This window comes from Polypterus senegalus, chromosome 18 (assembly GCF_016835505.1).
Source record: "Polypterus senegalus isolate Bchr_013 chromosome 18, ASM1683550v1, whole genome shotgun sequence".
Taxonomy (NCBI): Eukaryota; Metazoa; Chordata; class Cladistia; order Polypteriformes; family Polypteridae; genus Polypterus; species Polypterus senegalus.
The window spans coordinates 48,109,107-48,136,210 of NC_053171.1; the positions used below are offsets into that span (position 1 = coordinate 48,109,107).

Below are 27,104 nucleotides of genomic sequence, written 5' to 3' on the forward strand. Positions count from 1 at the left end.
GATCACCCTCGGAGAATTGTGCCACATGGCCATAGTGCCATAACTGACGCTCCTTCACTAAGCAGGTAATGTGCCTCATTCAGGACTCCATGAGCAACCGCTCATTTAACACAAAGTCAAACCAGAGGCATCCAAGGATTCTTCAAAGAGACAAAGTACTGAAGGGGTCCAGTCTTCGTCTCAGGTCAGTAGATAGTGTCTATGTCTCACCAACCATATAGCAAGGCAGGAAGCACCAGGACTCTAAAGAATTGAACCTTCATCATTTTACATAGATATAGGGAGTACCACACGCCCCTTTCCAGTGACCTCATGACCTGTACTCTCCCAATCTGCCTACTGGCTTCAGAGGAAGAGTAACCAGAGACATGAATGTCACTGCTGATGTACATAAATCTCTCAACTAGGTTTTCACTCTCTCCGCATTGCTGATGGTTGTACCTAAGAGGTCATTAAAGGCCTCAATCTTGTTTTTTATCCAGGACACTCACAAGCCCAGACAATCAGACTCCTCACTCAGTCTCTCAAGAGTCCCGATCAGAGCCTCCATTGACTCCACGAAGATCACAGCATTGTCAGCAAAGTCAAGATCCATGAATCTTTTTTCGCCAATAGATGACCCACAGTTGCTGGAAACCCACAACCTTGCCCAACACCCAGTAAAATACAAGCATTGAACAGAGTAGGAGCAAGAACACACACCTGATGAATCCTAGAGTCAACTGGGAAAAACACAGATGTTCTGCCTCCATTCTGCACAGCACTTACAGTACCAGTGTACAGAAGAGCAGAATAATGAGCTGGACCACCTCCATAATCCTGTTTATCTTATATACAGTATGAGTATGGTAGGGAAGGTAAAAGAGGTGGAATGTGTACTAAGCTTGCCATATGGGCTAGGATCATCTTTAAGCCAGCTAAATCAAGACTCAGGTAACCAACAAGACCCTTAAAACTTAGTTGGTAGTGGTGGATAAGCTTGGCATTCTACCACATGGCCTCAAGTCATTGTTAATATCTGATGTCCTATTAATAACTGTAGAGGACTTCAAGTGGAGGCTAAGACATTACCTTCATAGGTGGCTGGGTTTTCCCTAAGGCCTTAGCAACACTGCCTTACATGGTCACATATCCAAACTTAGATTTCCAGTTTCTGAATATACAAGTGAATCTGTCCTCAATTAGATTATTACAAAAGTGCCAAAATCGCATCTTTCAATATCCCATATCCTAAACATGGCCTGTTATCTGTTGCATCAACAAGCCACAAAGCTGTGTACCCTACCAGCTGTAACAGAAGTTGGAATATGTAATACTATTTGAATTTGGAGGTTGTGAACATCAGAGAAATCCATGTCCTAACCGATCCTTCAATGTTTGTTGGCTGGGTTTTTGTAGATTTTTTAGCACACAAAATAATGCTGGTGCAAACTCATCTCTAATGTTAACAGACCAGCGGCATGGTTTTCACTTGCCATTGGGACATCACTGAAATTCAGTACTGACATCAGACTCTGTTATGTTTTGCACTTGTTTGTTTTCTCTCACTAGTAAAACCTAAAAGAGTTGTTTGTTGAGATATGGTTCACGTTTCTCTCCAAGACTACTCTAATTAGTAGCGCAGAGTAAGTTACTAATTGATAGCCTCCAGATAAGTCATATGTTTTGTGTGCCTGTGATTAGTAACATTTAAAATCAATCTTATTTTCTAATTCTTTTTACACAAATGCACGCCGTATAATCCCTATTCAGTTATGTGACTTCCAAATATTTTTTAAGATTTAAATTAGGCTTTCTAGTAATAAAGTTTAAATCAAGAGAAATGTGTATTAAAATGCATGTATGCAGTTTAGTCTCATTTTCATTGGGGGAAAAAATTAAAATGCAAGCAGTGGGCAAATGAGAAAAGTGGGCTGGCCGTATGCTGGTGGCATGCCAGAATTGGTCATCATTCTGTACTGTTCTGTCAGAAAATTTTCTATGTCCATTCTCCATGAATACATGAGATTACAAAATTCACAGCCATCACCACAAATTGCATGGAGTAAGTACCATAAAAAAGATATTTTTGGGTGGAATATTCCTTTAAGATTCTGTTCCATTCACTGTGGTTGAACCCAGTTTGATTTCTGGCTGTGACTTCTTTGTGGAGTTTACATATTCTTCCCATGTTTGATGGATTTCTACTGGTGAATCTGTTTTCCTCTCATAACCTTAAAGACATGCTGATAGTCTGACCTGTTAGGAGTGTGTGCTGCAATACGACTGGCATCCTAGAATGTGCTGGCCATCCTGTGCGGCTCCCTGTGACTGTATGTGAAATACAACATACACACATAGGCTACAGAAAAAATGAATGGGATGGATGATGATGTTGCAATATAATGACTTCTATTCACACATCATAATCAGACTTTATGATCAGACATCGTTTGCACTGAATTAACTCATCAGAAAAACAACACGGCTGTAAACGGTCTTTCTCCTTCTATATTTTTCAGCAGCTTTATGAATGTATAAAATCCAATGGTCTTAAAATCCCGAGCATGAAAACTTGAAAGCGTGTGTTCAGGAGACTCTTCGCCATCTTCAACCCAGTGGACAGAAGGGACTTCCCTACCAGATATAGTAATTTGTGGCTTACGAACGTTCCCACTCTAAATGCTAATGACATCACTACTGAAAATGCTCGAAAATCCTATCTCTCAGTGGTCTACGAAAATAAGTTAATGATCACGAAAAACCGGTACTATTAGACAGGGTGCGCTGCTTTTCCGGTATTTACGGTAAAACATGGTCTTCGAAGGTTCTTTCTTTGGCCTTTGAACTTAGTCATCTGCTCCACATTTGCAACTTGTAAACTCCGGAGTCCAAAGTGGAGTGTCTCCGAGAGGGCGCAAGCTGTTCTATCTGCACAGACATCACGCAAGTCGGTCACGAGGCGCATGCCTCGGTATGATCTGTAGTGCGTGCGCGTGTCCGAAGGGTATGCGGGCTCGATCCCGATGTGCTCTGTCACTTGTGTGCAAGTAACAATCGATGCGGCCGCTGGACGGAAAAAAAATTAAGGTGACGCGCTGTGGACGGGGTCGCTGGCCGTTAGAGCGAAACGGAGAGGTGAAGTTGGTGACTGGAATCGAAGACAAGACCTCGGTGGTGTATGTATGGTATGATAAGGGGACATGTTGTGAACTGGCACCGCTGCAAGTGGTGGCTGTGATGGGAGGGAGAAGGGCAACGAAAGGGGAAAGAAAGCCGGCAGCTGCACAAGAAAAAAGGAAACGAACCAGTTTCACTAGCATAGGACGGGAGCAGACGGGCAGCTAAGTGACTAAGACACGAAATTCTGGTGTTCCGGTCTGGAAAGTATGAACAAATACTCGGACAAGGCGTCCTTGCTCAGCTCCGACAGAATTAGCCCTTCGGGCGCCGGCGGTGAATGGGAGCTGGGCGGCGATGCGATTATGTGTAACTACGATAGGGAGCACTTCCATAGTGCTGTGAGCTCATTGCCTACGGATCAGGACCCCCACAGCCACCACTTGCTGGACGGTGTGATGCTGCGCCCGGGAGAAAAGAATGACAACGAGGAGGAGGAGGAGGTTGAAGAGGATGCAGCGTACCACAGTAGTCCAAGTCCGCCACACTTCGAGCCGGGTGAGACCGACGGCAGCGTGCTTGAGACTAGAAGACGTGTTCGTTCTAGTAGCTCGAGGCACCGCTATGAGGTGGTCACCGAGCTGGGGCCCGAGGAGGTGAGATGGTTCTACAAGGAGGACAAAAAAACCTGGAAGCCCTTCGTGGGCCACGACTCGCTGAAAATTGAGCTCATGTACCGCAAGTTCTGTGAGCTGAACCCACAAACCAAGGTCCAGCAGACCGTGACAGACGGATCAGAAGGAGAAATGGAGAATGATGGAGTGGCCCCATCTGGAAGCCCGGACGCAGAAGAGCTCGTCCCGGATTCGGTCAGCGTCGATGTAGATCCGGTGTGTGTCAGAGGGGGGCTCTATGAGGTGGACGTCAGGGAGAAGGAGTGCTACCCAGTGTACTGGAACCGTAAGTCATTATTGTGTATTCTGTCCGTGTGCAAGAGTTGTAAAGGGGATTTGGAAAACGCTTGACTAACACGAATGTCATCCATCCGTTTATATTACTGGCTTATTCATCATAAAAGGCGTTCAAATTGACCAAATGGCGAACACTCTGCTTAGCATTAAAAGGCTTCTTTCAGGGACCTGGCCTGGAAATAATTTGTTTGGGGGCACATTGTGGCATTGAAAGAAAAACCCTAGCCGTGTTCTTGAATGAGTAAGTTAAATGCAAGGAAATAAAGAAGGGAGATGTTGAGACTCTTAATTGCCACGTTTTACATTATCATGATAAACAATAAAATTGAACATTTTAAGTTGAATTCATGTTCAAATACAACATATAGACACTGCATAGGTCAGGCATTAGGGCTAAGCAAGGTACTGTTGACATCAGTGTTTGAAGTTAATTTAAAGAAACCGGATCATGTACACAAGAGCTAAGAGATGCGTATAGAATGGTCACTGTCCACAAATATTTGTCTCTTGCATAGTGTGATTTTATGACTTCAAGCATTGTACATCAGTGCTACTTTTGAAATCTCTTGGGGATGCAGTTATTTGGGCAGTGGCTGAGAGGCCTCCAACCATTGAAAGTGACACTTGCTTCTCATGAATGACACTGCATTAAAATTATCTACATTACATTTCTGTAACATCTGATGTCACTTTTAAGTTGTTTTTTTTCCTTAAAGTAAGCAGAGATAACAGAGTTTAGTCAAATCATAGAGTACTCTGTAAGATAAGTAAAGTGTTGATTGGGTAGAATGACTGTGGAGACTTGTGCATGTGTTTGGCAAAAGAAGCTGAGGGGAGGGACGTAATGGCAGAGGATGAGGAGAAACATAAAAACGAGAATGAAGAATTTAAAACCTGCTCTTTAGAAACTACCTACATTTATTATTTCACAATATGACAGGGCATTTTTTCATTATTAAACCACTTTTAATATCAAATCAAACTACTCGGATTATGGGAGGAATCCACCATGTACAACAAATTCGTGTTATCAGAATTAGATTCACAATTTGCTTCACCACATTTTATCCTTTAAACCATTTCAGGAACTGACAAGCCACCTGATAAACCAGGTTTTTTCCATGATGTAAGCCATTGTGAAAAAAAAAAATCCTCTTGCTTTACTAATCCCTTAGGAATTGTGGATAAGAATCCTTATTACACGTTGTGCAGTACAATACTGTAACAAAAGTAAATTAAATTCCTTTACCAAGTGCTTTTGAATGGCATGAAAAATCTGGAAAAAGTCTCTTCTAATGAATGTATTACAGTGGGGTCTTTCTACAAATGGTCAAAGGTTGCCATCTTCCCACGCTGTTCCTTTAAAGCTCAGGGATGCATGGCCCCGACTTTGATGGCTACAGTGTGTTAATGATTTTATTTGCCAGCAGTTTATTTTATTCAAAGCTTGTTTTCTATGAAAACTTATTGAAATGCTTGCTTAAGTGAACTTGCTGTTTATCCAGTTATGTATTAACCATAGTTTAAAGCTAAAATGTAAAGTGCTTGTTCTTGCTTTGCTATTTTTCAAAACTCTTTAGTGACACTTGGAGCCAAACCCTATCCGGACAGCACTGGACACATGGTAGCAAATATCTTTGAACGAGAGGCCAATGCAGAGCATTTGTTTAATTTGTCTTTAAAAAAAAATATTAGTTTTGCTTGTTCATAAAGTCTTCAGCTTAAAACATTTTAGCCTAGCTCTCTGACTTGTTTTCTAGCCAGCATTTGATGAATTTTGTTTCTTTTGTCTACTGTATAGATCAGGGGTGCCCACACTTTTTCGGCTTGCAAGCTTCTTTTAAAATGACCAGGGGCCTCATGTATAAACGGTGCGTACGCACAGAAACGTTGCGTAAGAACTTTTCCACGTTCAAATCGCGATGTATAAAACCTACACTTGCCGTAAATCCATGCACTTTTCCACGGTACCTAATACCTTGTCGTACGCAAGTTCTCCGCTCGGTTTTACAGACTGGCGGCACCCAGCGTCAAAGCAATGCTACTGTTCCTGTGTGGTTACACCTTATTTTCCTGACGTGGCTTTAAAAATACACCGAAACTAACCGCATATTATTTATTAGTGTAATGCATCTGATTGTAATTAACTTGTAACAATATAATGGTAGAGGGAACAGCCATAGTATTCCAAATACCATAACTGCTTTAGCGTTGTTACTCTCACTGCACCTTCCTCTTCTTCTTATTTTTCTTCTTCTTCTTTCAGCTCCTCCCATTAGGAGTTGCCACAGCGGATCATCTTTTTCCATATTACTCTCACTGCACCACTCGGAGTATTTATATCACTGTATCTGAGTGTGAATCACAGCAGCAGCTGATCGGAAAGGGAATTATCAGTATACAGCATCAAGCATACGCCGTCTCAGCCACTGCAAAACGTTTTAAAGCCTTTCCTGTACGGACCTCGCGGTACAAAAACGATATCATTTATAAGGTGAAATTCAGCAAAATATGTTTATTAAATTATACAGATAAAACTTTAACTTCATTTAAATAATCTATATTCTTCACTGGGAGTGTCGTTAAGGATAGAATAATTAAACATGTACTGAAGATATTTCAATGTTCTTTAAACGTTTTGAAGAATCGGCGCTAAGCTTACAGGTGGCTTAACGTCTATTACAGAGCTGATTGTGTGGCGATCGGTTACTTGGGAAAGAAAAGCACTGACTGCAGTGACGGCTATGCCAATATATATTGAATATAAAACAGAAAGAGAAAATAACAACACAGCTAAAAACACAGCGACAAATTTCGGCAAAAGTTAAATGCTTGTGTCATGAGCACGAGGCGGCTATGCAGTGTCCGCAACGGACGTAGCCATCCACTGTGCATAAGCTACCTTACTGACGGGCAGGCGAAGGAGCCACCGATTCTTCCTCTGCCCAGTGCCACCACAAGCCTAGAGCCGCCCCAGATTGTACTGCTGCAATAAATTATTTCATCAAAGTGAAACACATGTTCGATAACGTGCTTTAACTCCTATCATGAAAATGACATCACGTATACATCTCAGTATTTTAGTTATTCAGAGAGCTATAATATCACAAATGTAATGGATTCTGTGCCCAGTTGGAGGAAGAGAGCCGGTTTAAGAAGCAAGTAGTGATTCACACACATAGAGCACATAGAAGATCAAATACAAAACAAAGCATTTAATGTGCTACTTTAATTACGATGTGATTTGAGAAACTGGTTAATTAAACGATTTTAAGATGAAGTTTATGATGTTCTACTTTAATGACAAAATAAACTACGTGATTAAAGTGGAAATGTCGAGATTAAAGTTGACATTTAGTGCTTTTTCCCCACCGTGTACTTTTTTCTCTGTACCCTAATAAGCTTTCATATGACACTCAGACAGTGGGCTACAACTCAGCTTTTTACGGCGACTTTGATATGTGACTTCTTTTTTATTTCCGGAACTGTGCGATTTGTGAATGTGAGCTTTCAAGTTTCTCCAACACGCTATGTCACTCAATCAACTTCATTTTGTTGATTATACCACGGTTTATTTGAACAAATAGTATGTTTTTCCTTTGCCTCCACTTGGTATTCGCTGAAATTCTTATATTTTCCCCGTGCTTTTCCCATTGTCTTTTCACAGAAGGCTGCGCTTAAGGGCGATTTATATTGATTTGCATATTCAAATAGGCGTAATTCTGGGAGGATTTGGGGCGTTACATAATGCGTGCACGGCGTTAGTTTTCACGCTGATCGGGATTTATGTAGCGGAAGAGCGTGGAAGTTGGAGTACGCACAGATTCCTGCATCTGGATTTTTCTGTGCGTAAACACATTTCGGCTTTTGTGCTTACGCCATGTTATAGTGCGAGTTCTACGCACAGCGTTATACATGAGGCCCCTGGTCAAAATGATCTACCTACATTAAAAATTATATATATATATATATATATATATATATATATATATATATATATATATATATATATATATATATATATAATGAGTTACATTTACTGCCTGTTTAATGACAAGGAGAAACTCCTTTTTCTCCGGCCAGGGGTCTTGAAATCTCAGTAGGAATTTCTCCCTATCCATCTGCCTCAACGAAGGCATCTTTTATCATCTCTCCATTTGGAAGGACTTCTTATGCTTAATGATCGAGTGACTAACCCAGAACGATGCTTCGGTGTGTCTGCTTTTGCTTTTGAATTCAGCCAAGTGAAAAATGACGGCTGTCCGATTAACTGAGATTTTAGTTCCCTCTCCTTACTCTTTCTCAGATCGCTTTTCAGAAGGAAGTCAGGTTCGTAGTTTTTATGAACAGTTTGAAAGTGCCTCTCCACATTTTCCTTCTTTGGAATAACAATGATAGATTGACAGATCAGACAAACACACTTCGATTGTGACATTGTGAGAGAAAAAAAATCCTCTTCCAATTCCACATCCAGCCCATAACCAACACATTTTTTTTAAATCCTTTCTTTGGTCGATATAAACTGGAAGGCTAACTAGATCACTTAGATAGCCGGAGTTTTGCAGTAGCTCGCGTGTTTGATCGTGCGTGTGGGATGACCAGTGTGTTAGAAGAAAAAAGATCTCCGACTGGCCGCCCTTTATGTCAATCAAGTGGCAAATGATAGACTAAGATCTAAAAAAAAATTTTTTTGAATGCAACGCGGTCTACCTGCACTACCTTTCTGGTCTACCGGTCGATCGCAATCAATGCATTGGGCACCCCTGGTATAGATGGTCCGTTCTTATCAACAGACACACTTCCATCCAGTTTTAAGGAGCCACTCACATGCACAGAAGTTATTATCAAAACACATGACCAAAAACAAAGAAGATCTACTTGACATAACTTATTTCCATTTGAACGCTTTGACCCTTGTAAAATTCTAATGGGTCCATATTTGTTCCGCTTCTTACTGGTGGTCTGTACTGTGATCTAAGATGCTTGTAACGCCTTGTAAATTTTTTTATCTCCCCGTTCTGCACAATCTAACAATAATGTTTCCTCATCTAGCTCCTTGTGAGCAAGATTATGTGTGTACTGTGAAAATAAGAAAAAATGACCCAAATCGTACGTTAAAAGTACATTTTGTTTATGCCCAATCAGAATCACTTCAGTTGATGTTGGGTGAAAGCACATTACACTTGTGAATGATGTGGAATGTGATTGGTTAATCATGAACCTGGTTATAATCCCTGTTGCAAAGGGATGTTGGACTTTGGCAGTCAAGGCACTGAAAATGTATCGTTATTTCCAGAATATTTCTTTTGCTTAATTGTTGTTGGTTATGAAATCTCATTGAATGTGGGAAAGGGTCTGACCTGATTTGTCTTAAATTCAACCTTTTCTAAGTCCCTTGTTATTCCCAAATGTAGAATTGTGAAATTCACTAGTTATTGTGGAATATATTATTAAACATGGAAAACAGAATGTAGATATTTTATTATTTGTGAACTTTTCTTATTAACACTGATGTCTGTCCCTTTGTAACCAAACCTGTTTGTCTAAAGTACAGATGAGAAGCCTCAGTAGACGTGTCCAGATTAGTGTAGGGCAGCCCTGCACATACTTGAATTTGATTAAATGAGTTCTAAAATGGATCATTCGACTGGAATGCTGTATAAGTGATGTGCTGTAGCTTAATAATAAAAAAATAAAAAAACTTCACAAGCTACACTGCACCCACAAAATGAACATTTTTCATTTTCAGACATGCTTACAGACTTCACAGGAATCGATGCAGAAATACATCCAAGAATTGCATCCAGGAAAGTTAATACATGTGAACCGTTCTGGCTTGTCCTTACACTAGAAAAATAGTCTTGAAAGTGTTATTATTGCCTGTGCATTGATGCTAATATTGTAAAAGAAAAATGCACACATTCCACCCTGTCATTTTAAAGTCCCATTACCTGCCTGCACATCTACAATCATAATGTCAGCTGTATTTACTGCAAGTGCTGTTTGAGAAAGATGAGACAGCAGATCTGCATTTTGAATGTCATGCAGTAGGAAGGCCAGCCAGGCTGTGCTTGTTTGTGGTTCAAGTGGCAGATGCACGTTTTCAGGATCTCAGATTTGTAATAATTGTAATGGCATTGTGGTTGTCTGGTAGCATGGCATTCGTGAACACTTCAACATTAGATTTGGTTCGACTTTTTACTTTTTAAGTAGCCTGTTGAGCATCTGTTTTATCAGTAGCAAGAAGACCGTAGCCAAATGTGGAAGGTAACAAGATAAACTGAAAACCTCTTTCTATATATTTTTTGTTTTATTTAATTTTATTTTTCTAAGGGAATGTAAAGCTTTGCTGTCTGACGACCTCTTATATAGCACTATGTTTCAGTATGGTCAGTTTACTGATTTAGTTTTTAAGTAAAATATTAAACAAACATGTATATCTGAAAGTAATAATTGAAAGTTCTCTTCTTGTAACCCTTGAATGATTGTTAGGTCAAGCACATACATTTGTTGTTTTCCCAAATCTGAATATTACATTTTAGGTTCTGTTTCTGGTGAATGCAACTCTGACGTAGTGTGGCATGACTGGATTGTCTTTTTTTTCTGTGTTTACCTTTTTGGGATTCTTTCTTTGGAGCTCTGATTGTCAAAAGGCCTGGTGATTGTAGCACGTGCTATTCCAGATAAATGCTGGCTTTTACGTTTTTGCAAAAGTTTGCAAATCAGCTCAGCTTGTAATAGTATGATTTACATTTGTTTTGGCTTTTATTTAAAACAAAAAAAAAAAAAGCCCTAGGGTTTAATTTTCTATTGTGCCTCTTGGAAAGATGCATTTTCTACATTTTGTTACTGAGTATTTATAGTCTTCTTGTTAATCTTTTACCAAACTGAAAAGTATTTATATCTTTGACAGAATATATGGATGTTCTATCTATCTATCTATCTATCTATCTACTGTATCTTTGTATGTATGTGTGTGTGTGTGTTTTCAATTAATATTTTTATACTTTTGAATACTACTCAAGTAAATGACTCCTTAAATGCAGTCCAACCAAGACTCATAGGAGAGAATGCCTTCACATCCTCTCCTCACTTCTTTGCTGGACTCTACTTCCATCATTTCAGCATTTGCCTTTGTTTAAATATAATATTAAAAACACATAATGTGTTTTGGTTCAAGGAAACTGTTTTCATCTGTGTCCAGTCTTGCCCTAGCTAGGACCTTTAGCAAGGCTCTTGAGAGCCAACATGAACACGTTTTTTTTGGTATGCTTTCAAAATCTACTATTTGCCAGGAGCAGTAAAACGCTAAAGCTGTGCTGGGAGTGTTTGGTGGCGTTTGTTGTCGCATGTTAAATGTTCTCTGGCTAAAATGTAAGGCCTTTCAGGTTCAAGAGATGCTTATATAGCTAGTGACTCTTCATCATGGAATCCCAGTCTTGCTATTGTACCGTCTGCCCATGCACCTTTAAGATGGTTACTTAAACAAGCTATTGCTAATGTCCAGAATCATTTGTGTTCTGACAGGCATCTTTATGAAGTGTGTCCAACACCTTAAAATAGACGAAGATGGGCACTTTGCATTGACTTTATGCTATGATATACATTTTAGAACATTTACTTAAGTTTAGTTTCACAGTTTTCTAAAATGTATGTCATCAAGTATTAGATTTCCCAAGCAACTCACTGAAGAGACAAGTGCAACAGTCTCAAGGGGCTGTGTAGGCGTCAAACCTGCTGTTTTAGCAAGACCCACAGTGAAATGTTATGATTCGCTCCAGCCATTTCTGTACCTGTGCGCATTATCTTTTTTATTTGTTTTTTAAATCTTTCAGGTCTCAAGTACTGTAACTGCCTATGTCACTAACAGACTGTACAAGGGCAGTAAATATTTGTGATCATTTTCCCAACCAAAAAATCAACCCCACACCAGGCCTCCTTAGCCAGAGGGAAGCTGTTCTTTTTAAAAGCCATGGTAAAAAGTTTGGTTTTGGATTAAAAAAAAGATTTTTTTTTTCCTAACTTCAGTTTATTTTGGTATTTCCAAATTATTATGAGTTATGTTTCCATAAGAATTCATCCATTATCCAACCTGCTATGTCCTAACTACAGGGTCACGGGGGGGGTCTGCTGGAAACAATCCCAGTCAACACAGGGCGCAAGGCAGGAAACATACCCTGGGCAGGGCTCCAGCCCACCGCAGCACACACACACACACACACACACACAAAAACACACACACTAGGAACGCCAATGCACCTAACCTGCATGTCTTTGGACTGTGGGAGGAAACCCATGCAGACACGGTGAGAACATCCAAACTCCATGCAGGGAGGTCTCCTAACTGCGAGGCAACAGCGCTACCCACTATGCCACCGTGCTGCCCCATAAGAGTTCAGTTCAAAATTATTTTGTGCTGCATTTTTAATATTCCTCAACAAATGATTTGTGATGAAAATGATCTAACATACAGCACTCAGTTCTGATTGTTCTTCTTATGACAATCATCCGATCTTGAGTATCTTCTGGAACAGCAGGTTGCTTCACCGGTATGTGTACGGTGTGTGTATAAACTGTACATATATACATCGATATACAGGTAACTACAATTGCATACGTTTTTATGTGTATTATCATTGCAGCCTCTGTCTTGGCGGAGTTTTTAAATTCTCCACACGTCTGTATTTTTTTCTTTTATTTCATTTTTCGTTTTTTTCCTGCATATCTGAAATGTGTGTGTTGAAGTGTCAGTATTTGGGCACAATAGTCCCTGTTTGATTGAATGTGTAGTTGAGTGTGCCGTGTGTTGGACAAGCTGTCTATGCATGGTTGGATCATTCCTTATGCCAGGTGCTACCTTGATGGCCTCCAGCCTCCATGACTCAACACTCCAAATGAAAGATGGAGATATATGTATGTTTTGCACACTTGGTCTGTCTTGAAATTGAGACCAGTTTAACTGATTTGCCTGTGAGTGGTGGACCTAACAAAAAGACAATTTTCACGAATGGTGATAGACCATGTGTATGTATAAAATATAATACAGAGCAACAAAATGCACAGAGAGTGTTGTAACTGAAAGTGGAAATTGGGGTCCCATGCAGGAATAGCCCCGTTTAATTTGCTGTGTTTGGCATAATGGTTAGTAACAACAATGAAAGTAAACTCTTTCGCTTTCAGGCCTTCATGTGGATACTTGCTTCTTCCAACATCAGTACCAAAAAGAACACCCGCTTCCAAGGAGGTGGTTGTTAAAATGTGGTAATCTCAGGTGGAGTATGACCAGAAGTGATACCTATTATTTTCTGGCAGTTTCTCCTATATTTCAAGAATTTATAGGAAACATATGTTAGTGCGGAGGCATGACCACGGGGGGGGCTGGGGTGGGCACTGCCCCCCAGAGACAAGCCGTACCCACCCGGCGAAGTGCTCTGTCTGTTCAGTGAAAACTCTGACGAAAAATAACATTTGATTTTCAAAACTGAGTTGCTTTCCGGTTAGACAGCCACCGTGCTGCTCACAGTTTACTTCGTCGCACATTTTGCAGCACGTTTTGAACCTGTTGACCGCATTCTTTAATTAAAACAGTGTATATGTTCCATTCTTTTATTTTCTGGTTGGTAACACCAAATGCTATGCATAGGTGGCTTATTAAAAAGCAGACACGCAGCACAGCATACCCACGTCGGTAACTGAAACTCCAAAAGATGTAGATAAGCCTACACAATCCTCCAGCTCTGCGCTCGTGTCGGGTACTCCAAACCTCTGCCTTCAACAAAATATACAGTCCGGTCTGCCTGACTTAAATATGGATAGCCCATCCCAGCCCATTTTAATTAATTATCCCAAGCGCGCATTCTGAAAGACACTCAGATGTTTTAGTGGAAGCTGGTATCAGTCTCGACCATGGCTTGAATATTCTGTTGTCCGTGATGCCAGCTTTCACTTTGCCTGCCACAAATTTAGTGTTTCCAGTTCGGACCGCGAGGACATATTCACCAAACACGGCTACACTAATTGGAAAAAAGCTCTAGAAAAACACGGTGGCGGCTTCCACAAACACGCATCTAGTATCCTGCACATCAGAGCCATGTCTGCATAGCAAGAGTATCGGCGCCGGGCAGAGACGGATGAAAGTATAGCTCAACTACTCGGTCCAACCCAGATAGAAAAGAATAGATATTATGTGAAAAGCATTGGGGAGGCCGTTCAGTTCCTTTCAGTCAATGAACTGGCTTTGCGTGGTCACAATCACGAAGGTGGGGAGGAGGGACTTTTCCTTAAGTTCTTTGATTACACAATCAAAAAAGATGCCAAACTTGCAGAAATTGTAAAATACATCCCAGACAATGCAAAATACACATCCAATGTAATTCAAAAATAATTGCGACTCTTGCCAAAATGGTGGTAAAAGATATCAGGACCAAATATGAAAAAGCTGACTCTCCTGGACTTTGCATTAAAAGTGATGGCACCAGGGATCGCTGTAACATTGAGAATTTGTCTGTAGTGATTAAATTTGTCCAGAACTCCATCCCCGAAGACCACCTGATTGGCTTAATTCAACTGAATCAGCTTGATGCTGAATGTATTTGTAACCAAATTCTGTCACATCTCTCTTGAGTTAGGTTACAGCCCAGACAATTTAGTAAGTCAGTGTTTTGATGGTACTTCAGTCATGTCTGGGGCAAGGGGTGGTGTCCAGGCTTTGTCACAAGTACGTTCCATATGTACACTGCTATAACCAGCAGCTCCATTTAGCAGTGATACATGTAATGGAATCAGAACCTCTGGCTAAGAAGTTCTTTGACTGGTCAAATTCACTGAACACATTTTGTCACAGACATTATGTTTCACACACATACAATATACCCACACTGAAAAGACTTTTACAAATACGATGGACCAGTCATTATGATGTCACAAAGTCAACAATGAGGAAGCTATAAGGGGGCTTCTCTCAGAGGTAGCAGAGGTTGGCACTGCCCCTTTTGACATTTGCATAGAGGCATGTGGTCTTCTGACCCAATTAAAAAAAGCAGAATTTCTTTAATACAGGAAAATTTCTCCTTCATGTTCTTGGTGTGCTGAAACCAGCCAATGCAATTCTACAGGCACATGAAGTGGATTTGTGCACGGCTGGGGAGGTGGTGACAGCTTCACTGGCCACACTGACTGAGATGAGATGCGACTCTATCTGGTAGGATCATTTCTCTCAGTGTGAAAGTAGGCCTACCAATTCACTCAAAAGGAAACGAAAAGTTAATTCACAGCTTGATGATAGTATTGTTGTGTCTACGCTTGGGCATGGTGACTCTGATAAACAAAGTGCTCCTAATCGGACTTTTAAAAGGGCTATGTTCAGCATTCTTGATAGAGCTATTGTGGAAATGGAGACAAGATTCTCTCAGAGAATGTTGAATTATTGAGGGCCACATCACTTCTCCTGCCAAAATCAGAATTATTTCTTGATCATTCTCTCCTGAAACCACTTCAGGCACTTGCAGGCACAGAGCAAAACAGCATGAGCTTGTAAAATGAAATTGCTGTGGCAAAAGCAATGTTAATTAATAAACTGTCAGCTGATGCTAATCCGTGTGAAGCGTGCAAATACATTCAGCAGTACAAAGAGACCTTCCCTATGTTGTATTCGCTATGTGTCACAGCACTCACCATTGGTGTGTCTTCAGCTGCATGCGAAAGCTCTTTCTCTACAGTACTTTGAACCGCATTCTCACTTCACTCCGACAAACAATGCTGCGTTCATGGAAGAGAAATTTAGTCATTCTGGTACATGAGAAAAACATCACAGAAAATTGACATGAATGAATTTATTTCAGAATTTGCCAAGAGTAACTGCAGACTGGTCTTGTAGATAATATCCAGGTTTAACATTGGAAACAGATATCCTATAGCCTCCCTAATGACTACAATGAGCCACGTTTCTGTTCTTGCTCTCATATGTTGTATACATTTGACTTTATTGATATTTACCTTGAAGATGTAGCTCTGTATTTGTTCACAAAGAATAATACAAGTTCCATTGCCTCTGTTAATTTAATTGAATAGGTTATGATTTAGGCTGCAATTTTTGCTTTTATATGTTATATAAAACTATGTTGTTATTATTATTTGACCCCCCAACAAAAATGGGGATGGATGGATATTTGTTGTCCCCCCAGACAAGCCAAATGCCCACCCACACATGATGTTCTGGTCACACCTCTGTATTAGTGATAATGCATCCTTCACTCCTTTTCCACCTTTTCTGTTCATCATACTATGGAGATGTTTCTCGGCAACAGGGACAGAGAGACTGTTCACAATTTAGGTTGAAAATTGAATGCAGGAAATAAATACAGGTCCTTGAAGAAAACATGCTTTAATATTGTGACGTGTGAGTCCCTATCTTGCACCCCAAAACGTGAGGATGAGTCTCAGTAATTTAGCAAAAACAACTTTATTCAGCCACAAAACAGGAACAGCACTGTAATTTATTATATTGGGGTCTACCACTGTCCTATACACAGACACAGCAACCAGGCAGGGTCATGGCCAAGTAATGCTGTTCCCTGCATTTATAATGTTCTTTGCATTACCCATCAACGGGAGGTACTTATAGTGCAAAAGCGATCTGCTCGGACTTACTTTTGCTGCGAGTCACTACAAGATGCGGCGATCGCATTTCGGGAAGCTCTATGGCATGTCATTGAGGGGAGTCCCAAAAAAGTTTAGAAACCTTACATCTCCCCCTTCAGCTTTGACCACACCGGTGTGGGCAAAGTGACCATCCAAATAGGGCTCGGCTTGGTGGGAGAGAACGTTAGCATTGGTGTGTGCAGCCCCGGGACGGTGAGGAACATCAAAAGCAAAAGCTTGCAAGCTAATAGACCACCAAGTGAGCCGGGCGTTTGTATCCTTCTGTTTGTACAGCTGTTGCAGTGAGGCGTGGTCAGTCACTAGGGTAAACCGCTGTCCCCAGAGATAGTAACGGAGGGCCTTTACCCCTCACTTAATCGCCAAGCACTCTTTTTCAATAGTTGAATAATTGCACTCCCTGGGTATCAGCTTTCTGCTGAGAAACGTGATGGGATGTTCTTCCCCCTGAAAACATTGTGAGAGCACCATTCCTAAACTGAAAGTGCTAGCATTCGTGGGCAGATTAAATTCCTTTGTAAAGTCAGGATTACCCAGAACCGGGAAAGATGATAAAGTGGCTTTTAGGTCTGCGAAAGCTTTCTGTCACAGGCATTGGTCCAGACAACTCTACGATTTTTTCTGGCCTTTGTAAAGTCAGTAAGGGGGGTGGCCTGATGTGCAAAATTAGGAGTGACTCACTTGTAATATCCCGTGTGCCCGAGGAAGGCATGAACCTGCCTCTGTGTGGGCACCTCCCCCACCTTGTTCATCTGTGGTCTGTTAGGCCATTCCCCATGGAATAACCCAGTAATTAGTCTCTGACATGCCCAAACTGCATTTCTTTGGGTTGGTCGTCAGTCACGCAAGCCGCAAACTGCCAAGGACAGCCCGTAGATGATCAAGATGAGACTTTCAATTGTTACTGAAAATTACCACAACATTAAGATACACACCTGCATACGCCGAATGGGGACGCAAAATCTGGTCCCTCATCTGCTGTAGTGTCAGCGGTACCCCATGGAGACCTAAGGGGTGTCTGGTAAATTCAAAAACCCTGTCTGGGGTGGCAAGTGCAGTTTTCTTGCAACTGGATTCCTCCAAGGTACCTGTCAGTAGCCCTTCATGAGGTGCAGAGTAGAAATATACAAGGCCTATCCAAGTTTTTCCAACAAGTTGTCCACGTGGGGCATCGGGTAGGCATCAAACTTGGAAATCATATTTAACCATCTAAAATCAATACAAAACCAAACCAAACTGTCTGGTATTGAAACAAGGACAATAGGACTTTACCATTCGCTTTTGCTTTCACAAATAACTCCTAGCCGGAGCATCTTGGCCACCTCATTACGAATTATCTGTTTCGTTTTCTCCGGAAGACGATACAGGGGCACATATACTGTGACACCAGGATCAGTCACTATCCTGTGTTCCGCAATTTCTGTCTGACCAGGTGTAGCCAAAAAGACATATGAGTTCTTATCGATCAGTGTTAGTAGATCATCTTTCATCTGTCAGTTAAATCCTCGCCAATAGATTTCCACCTGTGGGACCACTGTGGATGTGGCCATCACCTCGCATGGTTCATGCCATTCTTTCAACAGGTTCATATGCAAAAACTGTATGGGTTTCCACTTCCCTGGAATCTGGACTTTATAATTCACGGGGGACACCCGCTCTTCTATAACTGCTGGACCCAACCACTCACCATAAAATTTATACGGGTCTGCCAGAATTAACACCAGAACCCGATCTCCCTTCTTGAACTTGCACAGTTTACTTGTCCTGTCATAGTCAGGTTTCTGCGCCTCCTTCTCACGCTGCAGATGCTCCACAGGAATAGAGAACAATCTAGAAATCTGTTCCTGCAGCGACATGACTCGATTGACAAACCTACCCCCAGAGGTGTTTCATGAATCGCTGTCCATTCTTCCCGCAAAATGTCCAACATACTGCGCGGACAGTGGTCAAGGAGCAACTTGAAAGGGCTTTACCCCATAGACGCTTGTGGGGATTCCCGAATAGCAAACAGGAGAAAGGGCACAACGGTATCCCCATGAGGTTGAGTCGTCATGGGCGACACGTCAAGATTATTTGTTTTAGAGTCTTATTAAATTGTTCAGTCAGGCCATTCGTTTTTTTAGATGATAAACCATGGAGTGTAGCTGCTTAATTGCAAAACTTTCACAAAGCTGCTCCATGATACGAGATATAAAGGGTGGTTCCTGATCAGTCAAAATCTCACAAGGGATACCAATATGCGTAAACATTTCTGTGATTCCTTTGCAACAGTCCACGCTTCTTCACAGCTAATTCTGGGTACCTTGTGGCATAATTGACTAACACAAGCATATGCTGAAGGCCATTTTTACTGTTGGGGAATGGACCAGCAATATCTATTCCCACCCTCTCAAAGGGGACCTCGAGAATAGGCATCGGTACCAGAGGTTCCCTAGCGAGTTTCTGGGCGGAAACTGTTTGACAGTCGGGACAAGCCATACATTATTGTTCCACATCTTGGCCCATATTCGGCCAATAAAACCATTTTGAAATGTGCTCTCTTGTTTTGTCTGTGCCTAGATGACCCCCCAAAACACTTCTCACTGGGTACCACTAACTGTTCAAGCCACTCAACCCCAACCCCCCGTAATCCAAAACCGTCCTTGATCAAAAGTGTGGTGTTTTAAAGTTCAGGTCTTCTCTTTCCTCATAATAGGAGTCACACACAGTGCCTGTTTGAAAGCAAAGTCTAAGCTATTGTCGGAATTCGGTTGGACAGGGTTCCCCTGAACCTGATGCAGCACTTTTCCCATTCCTGGACCGGACTTCATCAGGACCTGTGGTAGACATACAGTCCTCCAGGTCTCTCGAGTCTTCCTGCAAGGATCATTCCAGACTACGCACTAGATCTAGCAACGAATGTACATCATTCCACATTATCTCATCACAAAGATCTTCATTTATTCCTGATTAAATGATGTCCACCATATGCTCAAATGTGTCTCCCTGAAACCAGCTTTGAATCAGGTCCTCCAAGTCTTGGACCTGTGCTCGTACAGGGCACTCTGGATCAATACACCATGTACGAAACTGGCATCCCTTGGCCAGTGGGCTCATCGCTGATCTGTTGCTTCAGGAGGTCATAATCATTGAGTCTATTGGTTTGGGATTTCGTATGGCTTAGAGGTCTTCTCCGGTTAAAAGCGGGGCCAAAATAGCTGCCCAGGTTCCCCTGTCCCAGTGCATTAGTGTTGCATTACATTCAAATTGGGATTAATAAAGTATCTTATCAAAGCAGAATAGGAAGCACTCTGGATCATCTGAGGGAGCCATCTTTGACAGCACATTGTGGGGTCGTGTCAGCAAAGGAGCGGCCATCTGAGGCTCTTTTTGCTCCCGGGGTTGCTGTTCTTCTTGGGGATCCATTGGTGACGTGTAAGTCACTGTTTTATACCCCAAAAACAGGAGGCGGAGTCACAATCTTCAGAATGATCAGCTTTATTAACAACCTCAAACAGGAACAGCAAGCATTTTTATTGAGGCGGTAGCTACCACTCTATAACACACAAACACAGCAAGCAAGCAGTGACTTCATTAGTTATCAATCAATCAATCAACATTCATTTATATAGCACATATTCATACAAAAAATGTAGCTCAAAGTGCTTTACAAAATGAAAAGAAAAATAGAAGACACAATAAAAAATAAACATAAGTCAACATTAATTAACATAGAATAAGTAAGGTCCGATGGCCAGGGTGGACAGAAAAAACAAAAAAAAACTCCAGAAGCTGGAGAAAAAAAATAAAATCTGTAGGGGTTCCAGACCACGAGACCACCCAGTCCCCTCTGGGCAATCTACCTAACATAAGTCAAACAGTCCTCTTTGTATTTAGGGTTTTCATGGAAGGACCTGATGATGATGGTCACGTAGACTTCTGGCTTTCAGTCCATCAATGTTGGTGCATCATGATGCTTTGAGTAGGTGGTGGTGGCGCAGGCTCCACCACAAAGAAACCAGAAAAAGAAACAGGAGAGAGTTGGGGTCAGTACAGATTTTGGAGCCACTATGAATAGTTATTGTGATGAATTGAACATACAGAGTATCAGTATTAAGTTAAAGTGAAGTTAGGAGAAGGCCATGTTAAAGTAATGTGTTTTCAGCAGTGTTTTAAAGTGCTCTTCTGTATTTGCCTGGCGAATTCCTATTGGCAGGCTATTCCAGATTTTAGGTGCATAACAGCAGAAGGCCGCCTCACCACTTCTTTTAAGTTTAGCTTTTGGAATTATAAGGAGACACTCATTTGAAGATTTAAGGTTACGATTTGGAATATAATGTGTCAGACATTCCAACATATAAGATGGAGCGCGGTTATTTAAGGCTTTATAAACCATAAGCAGTATTTTAAAGTCAATCCTGAATGACACAGGTAACCAGTGTAGTGACATCAAAACTGGAGAAATGTGTTTGGATTTTCTTTTCCCAGTTAGGATTCTAGCAGCTGCATTCTGCACTCGTTGCAAATGATTTATGTCTTTTTTGGGCAGTCCTGAGAGGAGTGCGTTACAGTAATCTAGTCTACTGAAAACAAAAGCGTGAATTAATTTCTCAGCATCTTTCAATGATATAAGAGGTCTAACTTTTGCTATGTTTCTTAAGTGAAAAAATGCTGTCCTAATGGTCCGATGAATATGTGATTTAAAATTCAGATTACAGTCAACGGTTACCCCAAAGTTTTTTACTTCCGTCTTAACTATTAATCCTAGTGCATCAAGTTTATTTCTGATAACTTCATTGAATCCATTATTGCCAATTACTAAGATTTCAGTTTTCTCTTTATTTGAGAAAATTACTATTCATCCATTCAGAAATACCAGTAAAACATTGTGTTAGTGTATCGAAAGAGTTGGAGTCATCAGGTGATATTGATAAGTACAGCTGTGTGTCATCAGCATAGCTGTGGTAACTCACGTTGTAACCTGAGATAATCTGACCTAACGGAAGCATGTAGATTGAGAAAAGCAGCGGACCCAGGATAGAGCCTTGTGGAACACCATATCGGATATCATGTGTCTTTGCGATTTGATTACCACAACTCACAAAGAATTTTCTACCTGCCAGGTAGGATTCAAACCAATTTAAGACACTGCCAGAGAGGCCCACCCATTGACTAAGGCGATTTCTAAGAATGTTGTGATCAATGGTGTCAAATGCAGCACTCAGATCTAAGAGGATGAGAACAGATAAATGGCCTCTGTCTGCATTTACCTGCAAGTCATTTACTACTTTAACGAGTGCAGTTTCTGTGCTGTGATTTGTTCTGAAACCTAGTTATTCCGCCTCAGCTCCCTCCTTCAGTTCAGGCACTGATAATCCTCCTCCTCAGGTTGGTCCCGCAGCTGCGGATCCAGGATTGGGATTGGATTGTCCTGAAGGAGAGGGGACAAAGAGAAGTTGAGCCAGGTCATTGCTCAAATTAAAATATATAAAGAGTAAGGTATCTAAACTCTTTTGGGGCTCCTCCCAATGGGACGACACGCCAAAGAGCGTCCCGAAGTGCGATCGCCTCGTCTGTGGAAAAAAGCATATCTGTCGCTGGGGGCAAAAGATTGCAGCCACGCTATGAGCGACTGCCATTGATGGGTCATGCAAGGAATGTTGTAAATACAGGGAACAGTATTAATTGGCCATTAACCTGGTCATGACCCTGCCTGATTGCTGTGTCTGTGTATAGGAGAGTCGTAGATCCCGCTACAATAAATAACCATGTTGTTCCTGTTTCAAGCTGAATAAAGATGGTTTTGCTAATGTACTGAGACTCAGCCTTGTGTTTTGGTGTGCAAGACAGGGACTGACACGTCACAATATTTACAGTATGTATGTATATATCTCGTAGGTTCCGAAGGCATTCAGACCCCTCCACTTTCTGCAGACTGTATTATGTTATAGATTTCATTATGAATGGATACATTTATATGACTGGATACATTTAAATCTTTTGCCTATCCGCCTACACTCAATACCTCATAATGACAAAGTGAAAATCTGTTTTCAGAAAGGTTTGCAAAGATATTAAAAATCACAAACTGTCTTTCATTCATATAGGTATTTAGACCCTTTGCTATGGCACTCCAGATTATGGTCAGGTGCATCCTGTTTGCTTTAATTATCCTTGAGATACATCTAGAAATTGATTGAAGTCCACCTGCTGTGGTCTGTACAGACTGCTTTTGCTATTGGCTATCTGATTATTTAGCCCCTCCCTCCCTATTCCTCAATGCACTGTGGTACTGACAAAAGTGGATTTTGCTCTAATTGGAACACAGTGGACTGATTTCTGTCTCTGATATAGATGATGATACTACAACTCTGTGATTCCTTTACATATAATAATAATATGGGAGAGAAGTGGCTTCATAACTTATGTCTAATTAAAGTTGTTGCCATGTTCTTTGTTGATGCTGAGGAAAGTGCAATTCTATCTAGGCAGAGGTAGTATGGCATGTCCATTGAAGTGGTTGTTTTCTTTAATTACAAGCTGTAGAGTAAATTGTTTGCTTTTTTGTCTCCTAGAAATGTTTTAGCAGCTAAAGGCAAGTTCAGCAAAGGCCACCATTGTCTTCAACAGTCTTGTAAATGGTTTTGGTCTGTGGTGGTCTTCTCTTTATTACTACTGATTTTCAGTTAGCTTTCCAGAATTCTGTGTTGTGATTTGCAAATAAGGGCCCATCTGATGTCCCATTCATATCTCTAGTTTAACAGATTAATAGATTGATAGATTGTTGTTTTCCTGCCTTGTACTCTCACAAGAGAGGCTCAAAGCTCTAATCAGATTATCTCACTATTCTTTTATTCTTTTAAAATGAGACATATTAAACATTTTCCCATATTTTAAAAAAGAAAGAAGAAAGCAAAAAAAATCTTATAGAAGAAGTAGTTTTAATTTCATCGGTACCTTCCTTCTTCTACCATCCATGGGATGTTTTACATGGGAGCAAAGGAGATATGTAAGACTTGTGTTTGGACACTTATGTACTTTAGATAAAAACAAATAAAGGGATCTGTTATTATTTGTTTACCTTGTAGATGGCTACTTTATTGGTCCCAAGGGAAAGCAGCAGTGTTCCAGCCGCCTACGCTTATTAACAGCAGTCAGATATACACAAACAACTGGAGAGTGAAATAAATAACACCTCGTAAGACTTGCTCCTCAGTAGCATTCTCAGGAGCAGCATGGTAGAATAGCATGGTGGTGAAGATACTGCAGTTGTTGACCAGGGTACCACACAGTTAGTGTGAAGTGTAGTTCATGATAATCAGTAGCTTAGTCAACATGGTTAGCTCTGCTTCTCCACAGAGTCCTGGGTAGTCTGCTGAACAGAGATGGCATTCTTTGGTAAGTTGTTAAGACTATTGATGCATCACATTCTCATACAACTCCGTAAAACCACACACTATAAACCACAGGCTGACAGAAAAATGAGCAGAATTGTTTCAGAAATTTCAGTCAGCTCTGGCCCATTTTGTATTAAGCTTATGAGGCTGAAGCCTGATTTACCCTCAGATACATGTATTTTTTGATCACTTCAACTTCTACTTCATGGATGAAAACCAGTGTTAGCCTACCATATGCTTTTCGTCATTAATTTTGAGCTTGAGATTGTCCAGCCAAGTCCACACAGCAAAAAACACTTATCTGTGCAGTCATCCGAGAACCACTTAAGGTGATACAGCATGACTCAGAATTGTGTTAAGGTCTTATGTGTGGGGTGGAATGGCATAAATTTTGATCTGATCAGCCTCTTAGCTTATCACTTCACCTTAAGGGCTTGTGTGTGGTGTTAAAGGTATGCCAACTTAAGTTTGTGATTCTGTGTAAAGATACGTGATGTCTAGTTAGTAGTCAACTAAGCTTACTCACTGCTCCACTGTCTCTGCGAGTTGACTCTGTGGAGTTTCTGCATTCTCCTAATGTTCTTAGGATTCATTTTGTTACTTTTTAGGTTTTGCCAGTAAATAACCCTGGTCTGTTGAGAACGCTTTCCTTCCTGACTGGCGCTGTTGATTAACTGTTTTAACAAAAGCTGGTGCAGTTAGCATTTTTGTTTGTCACAGAGAATGTTATTGTTCTTACAGATGTTGGCTTTCTTATTACAATTAATATCTAGTAACTTTTAACACATTTGGAACACACAGTAGTGTGGTAGTTCATTCACTTGGTCCATTAATTAACTTCAAAAAGCAAAGCCTACAGTGCAAAACGTTCCTCAGTCAAAGGGCAGCACTACTTTCTGCCTTTTGTCTTTTGCATCGTACATCTCCAGTTTTACAAGTGTAATGGCTCTAATTAAAATTATTCATTGAGTTTACAGTTAGCTTTGTGACAAGCACTGTATTGCTGCCTGCTTTTAATAATGCATTAGCATTGCGTGAAGTGCAGCAGGAGCTACTGGAGTTAATTTTCCTGAGTGCCCTTTTGAACGTGGACTCAGACCCATTAAACTTGCACAAACTATGATGCTGTTGCTTTTAATCTCTGGGTAACTTTGGCGAAGCTGAGAGTAAGCACACATGGTCTGTTTCGCAGATACCTTGAAGTGTATGTGTGATATTTTAACTAGTAGCACATTTGACCAAATATGTAAACTAAATGATTTACGATATTTTGACTAGTAGCACATTTGACCAAATAAACAAAATAATTTACAAGTATGACATTGATACAATAGCCAAGATGAGATCTTTTACTATCTTAATAAAATGTATTGAATCTAATCTAAAGTGGTCTTGCAATCGGCACTTTTGCATTATTGATTAAAAATCTATTTTCCACTTTTCACAATATATTTACTAAAATTTCCTAGTGTAGGAGATTTTAAATTATTTCTTTTAAAATAGAAAACCAATTACACTTGTATTCAACCCTGCTTAATAATTCATTATTAATGACAGCTTATGTATTTGTTAGCCACCTTTTTAGGCCGCATTTCTTTCTAGTGTTCCATATTCAAGAACTAACAGCAGAGTGTAATCACTTGGGTGTGCTGCTTCCTTGATGTCATTTGTTTTCCTCTCATATTCAATGCTCCTCCTGGAAGAAAAAACTGGTCTTACAGAAAAAAAAAATTGCAATGCAACTTTTTTATTTGCCAAGCATTTTATTGAAAATGCTCTTGCGGTTGTATTTGTTGTTATTATAAAGAGGGTTTTAAATATCTAAATAACAGTTTGGTCTGGTGTATGTGTACATGCTGGCCTTTAATGTATAGCTCATGTTTACAGTACTTAAAAGATTTGTGCTGAAAATTAAACTGACATTTTATTTTGCTGCAGACATAACAGCAGTGACGTTATTCAGGACTCCAGAGATGTTGGTAGGCTGTACTAATATATATATATATAATATACAACCCCAAATCAGAAAAAGTTGGGACAGTGTGGAAAATGTGAATTAAAAAAAGAAAAAAGCAAGTTATAAATTCTCCTCAAATTTTATTTCATTGCAGACAGTGTGAACACAAAATAATTCATGTTTTTTTTTTGTTGTCAACATCATTTGATTTGTAAATAAATATCCATTCTTGCCATTCAGGTTTGCAACACATTTCAAAAAAAGTTGGCACAGTACAGCATTTACCACTTTGTACAGTTCCTCTGTCTTTTAACAACACTTAAAAGACGTTTAGGCATTGAAGAAATCAAGTGACTAAGTGTTGCAGGTGTTAGTTTGTCCCATTCTTCCTGCAAACAACGTTTTAGGTGCGCAACAGTATGGGGTCTTCGTGGACTCATTTTTCGTTTCAAAATGCACCAAACATTCTCTATAGGAGACAAATCAGGGCTGCAGGCAGGCCAGTCAAGCATCCGCACCCTCTTCTTACGCAGCCATGCCTTTGTTATGCGCGCAGTATGTGGTTAGGCATTGTCTTGCTGAAATAAGCATGGGCGTCCCTGGAAAAGACGTCGTCTTGAAGGCAGCATTTGTTCCTCCAAAACTGAGATATACTTCTCAGCATTGACGGTGCCATCGCAGAAGTGCAAGTTACCTTTGCCGAAGGCACTGACACAACCCCATACCATGACAGGCCCTGGCTTTTGGACTTGTATCTGGTAACAGTCTGGATGGTCCTTTTCCTCTTTGGTCCGCAGCACACGGCATCCATTTCTTTCAAAAATTGATGTGAAAAACCGATTCGTCTGACCACAATACACGTTTCCACTGCACAATGGACCATCCCAGATGCCTCTGAGCCCAGAGAAGTCGACGGCGCTTCTGGACACTATTTATGTAGGGCTTCCTATTGGCACAGTACAGTTTTAGCTGGCATTTCCTAATGTAACTACGTACTGTAGTGCTTGAGAGTGACTTCCTGAAGTAGTCCTGAGCCCACGCAGT

The 27,104-nt window shown here is 40.7% G+C and overlaps 1 protein-coding gene across 4 annotated transcripts in view; it reads left to right on the forward strand.

Moving 5' to 3' along the window:
• Window positions 1–2,900: 2,900 nt before the first annotated feature.
• The window catches only part of LOC120518538 (phospholipase DDHD1-like), a 148,375-nt gene continuing 124,171 nt past the window's right edge, over window positions 2,901–27,104 (forward strand). For 2 of the 4 annotated variants that reach the window (XR_005631252.1, XM_039741381.1), the window contains exon 1: window positions 2,909–4,059. Coding sequence is in view for 3 of the 4 variants with exons in the window: in XM_039741381.1 (XP_039597315.1) it covers window positions 3,369–4,059 (691 nt within the window). In the remaining variant the exon portion in view is untranslated. Of the gene's footprint in view, window positions 4,060–27,104 lie in introns of all 4 variants that reach the window. The other 2 variants (XM_039741383.1, XM_039741382.1) reach the window with 2 other exon arrangements.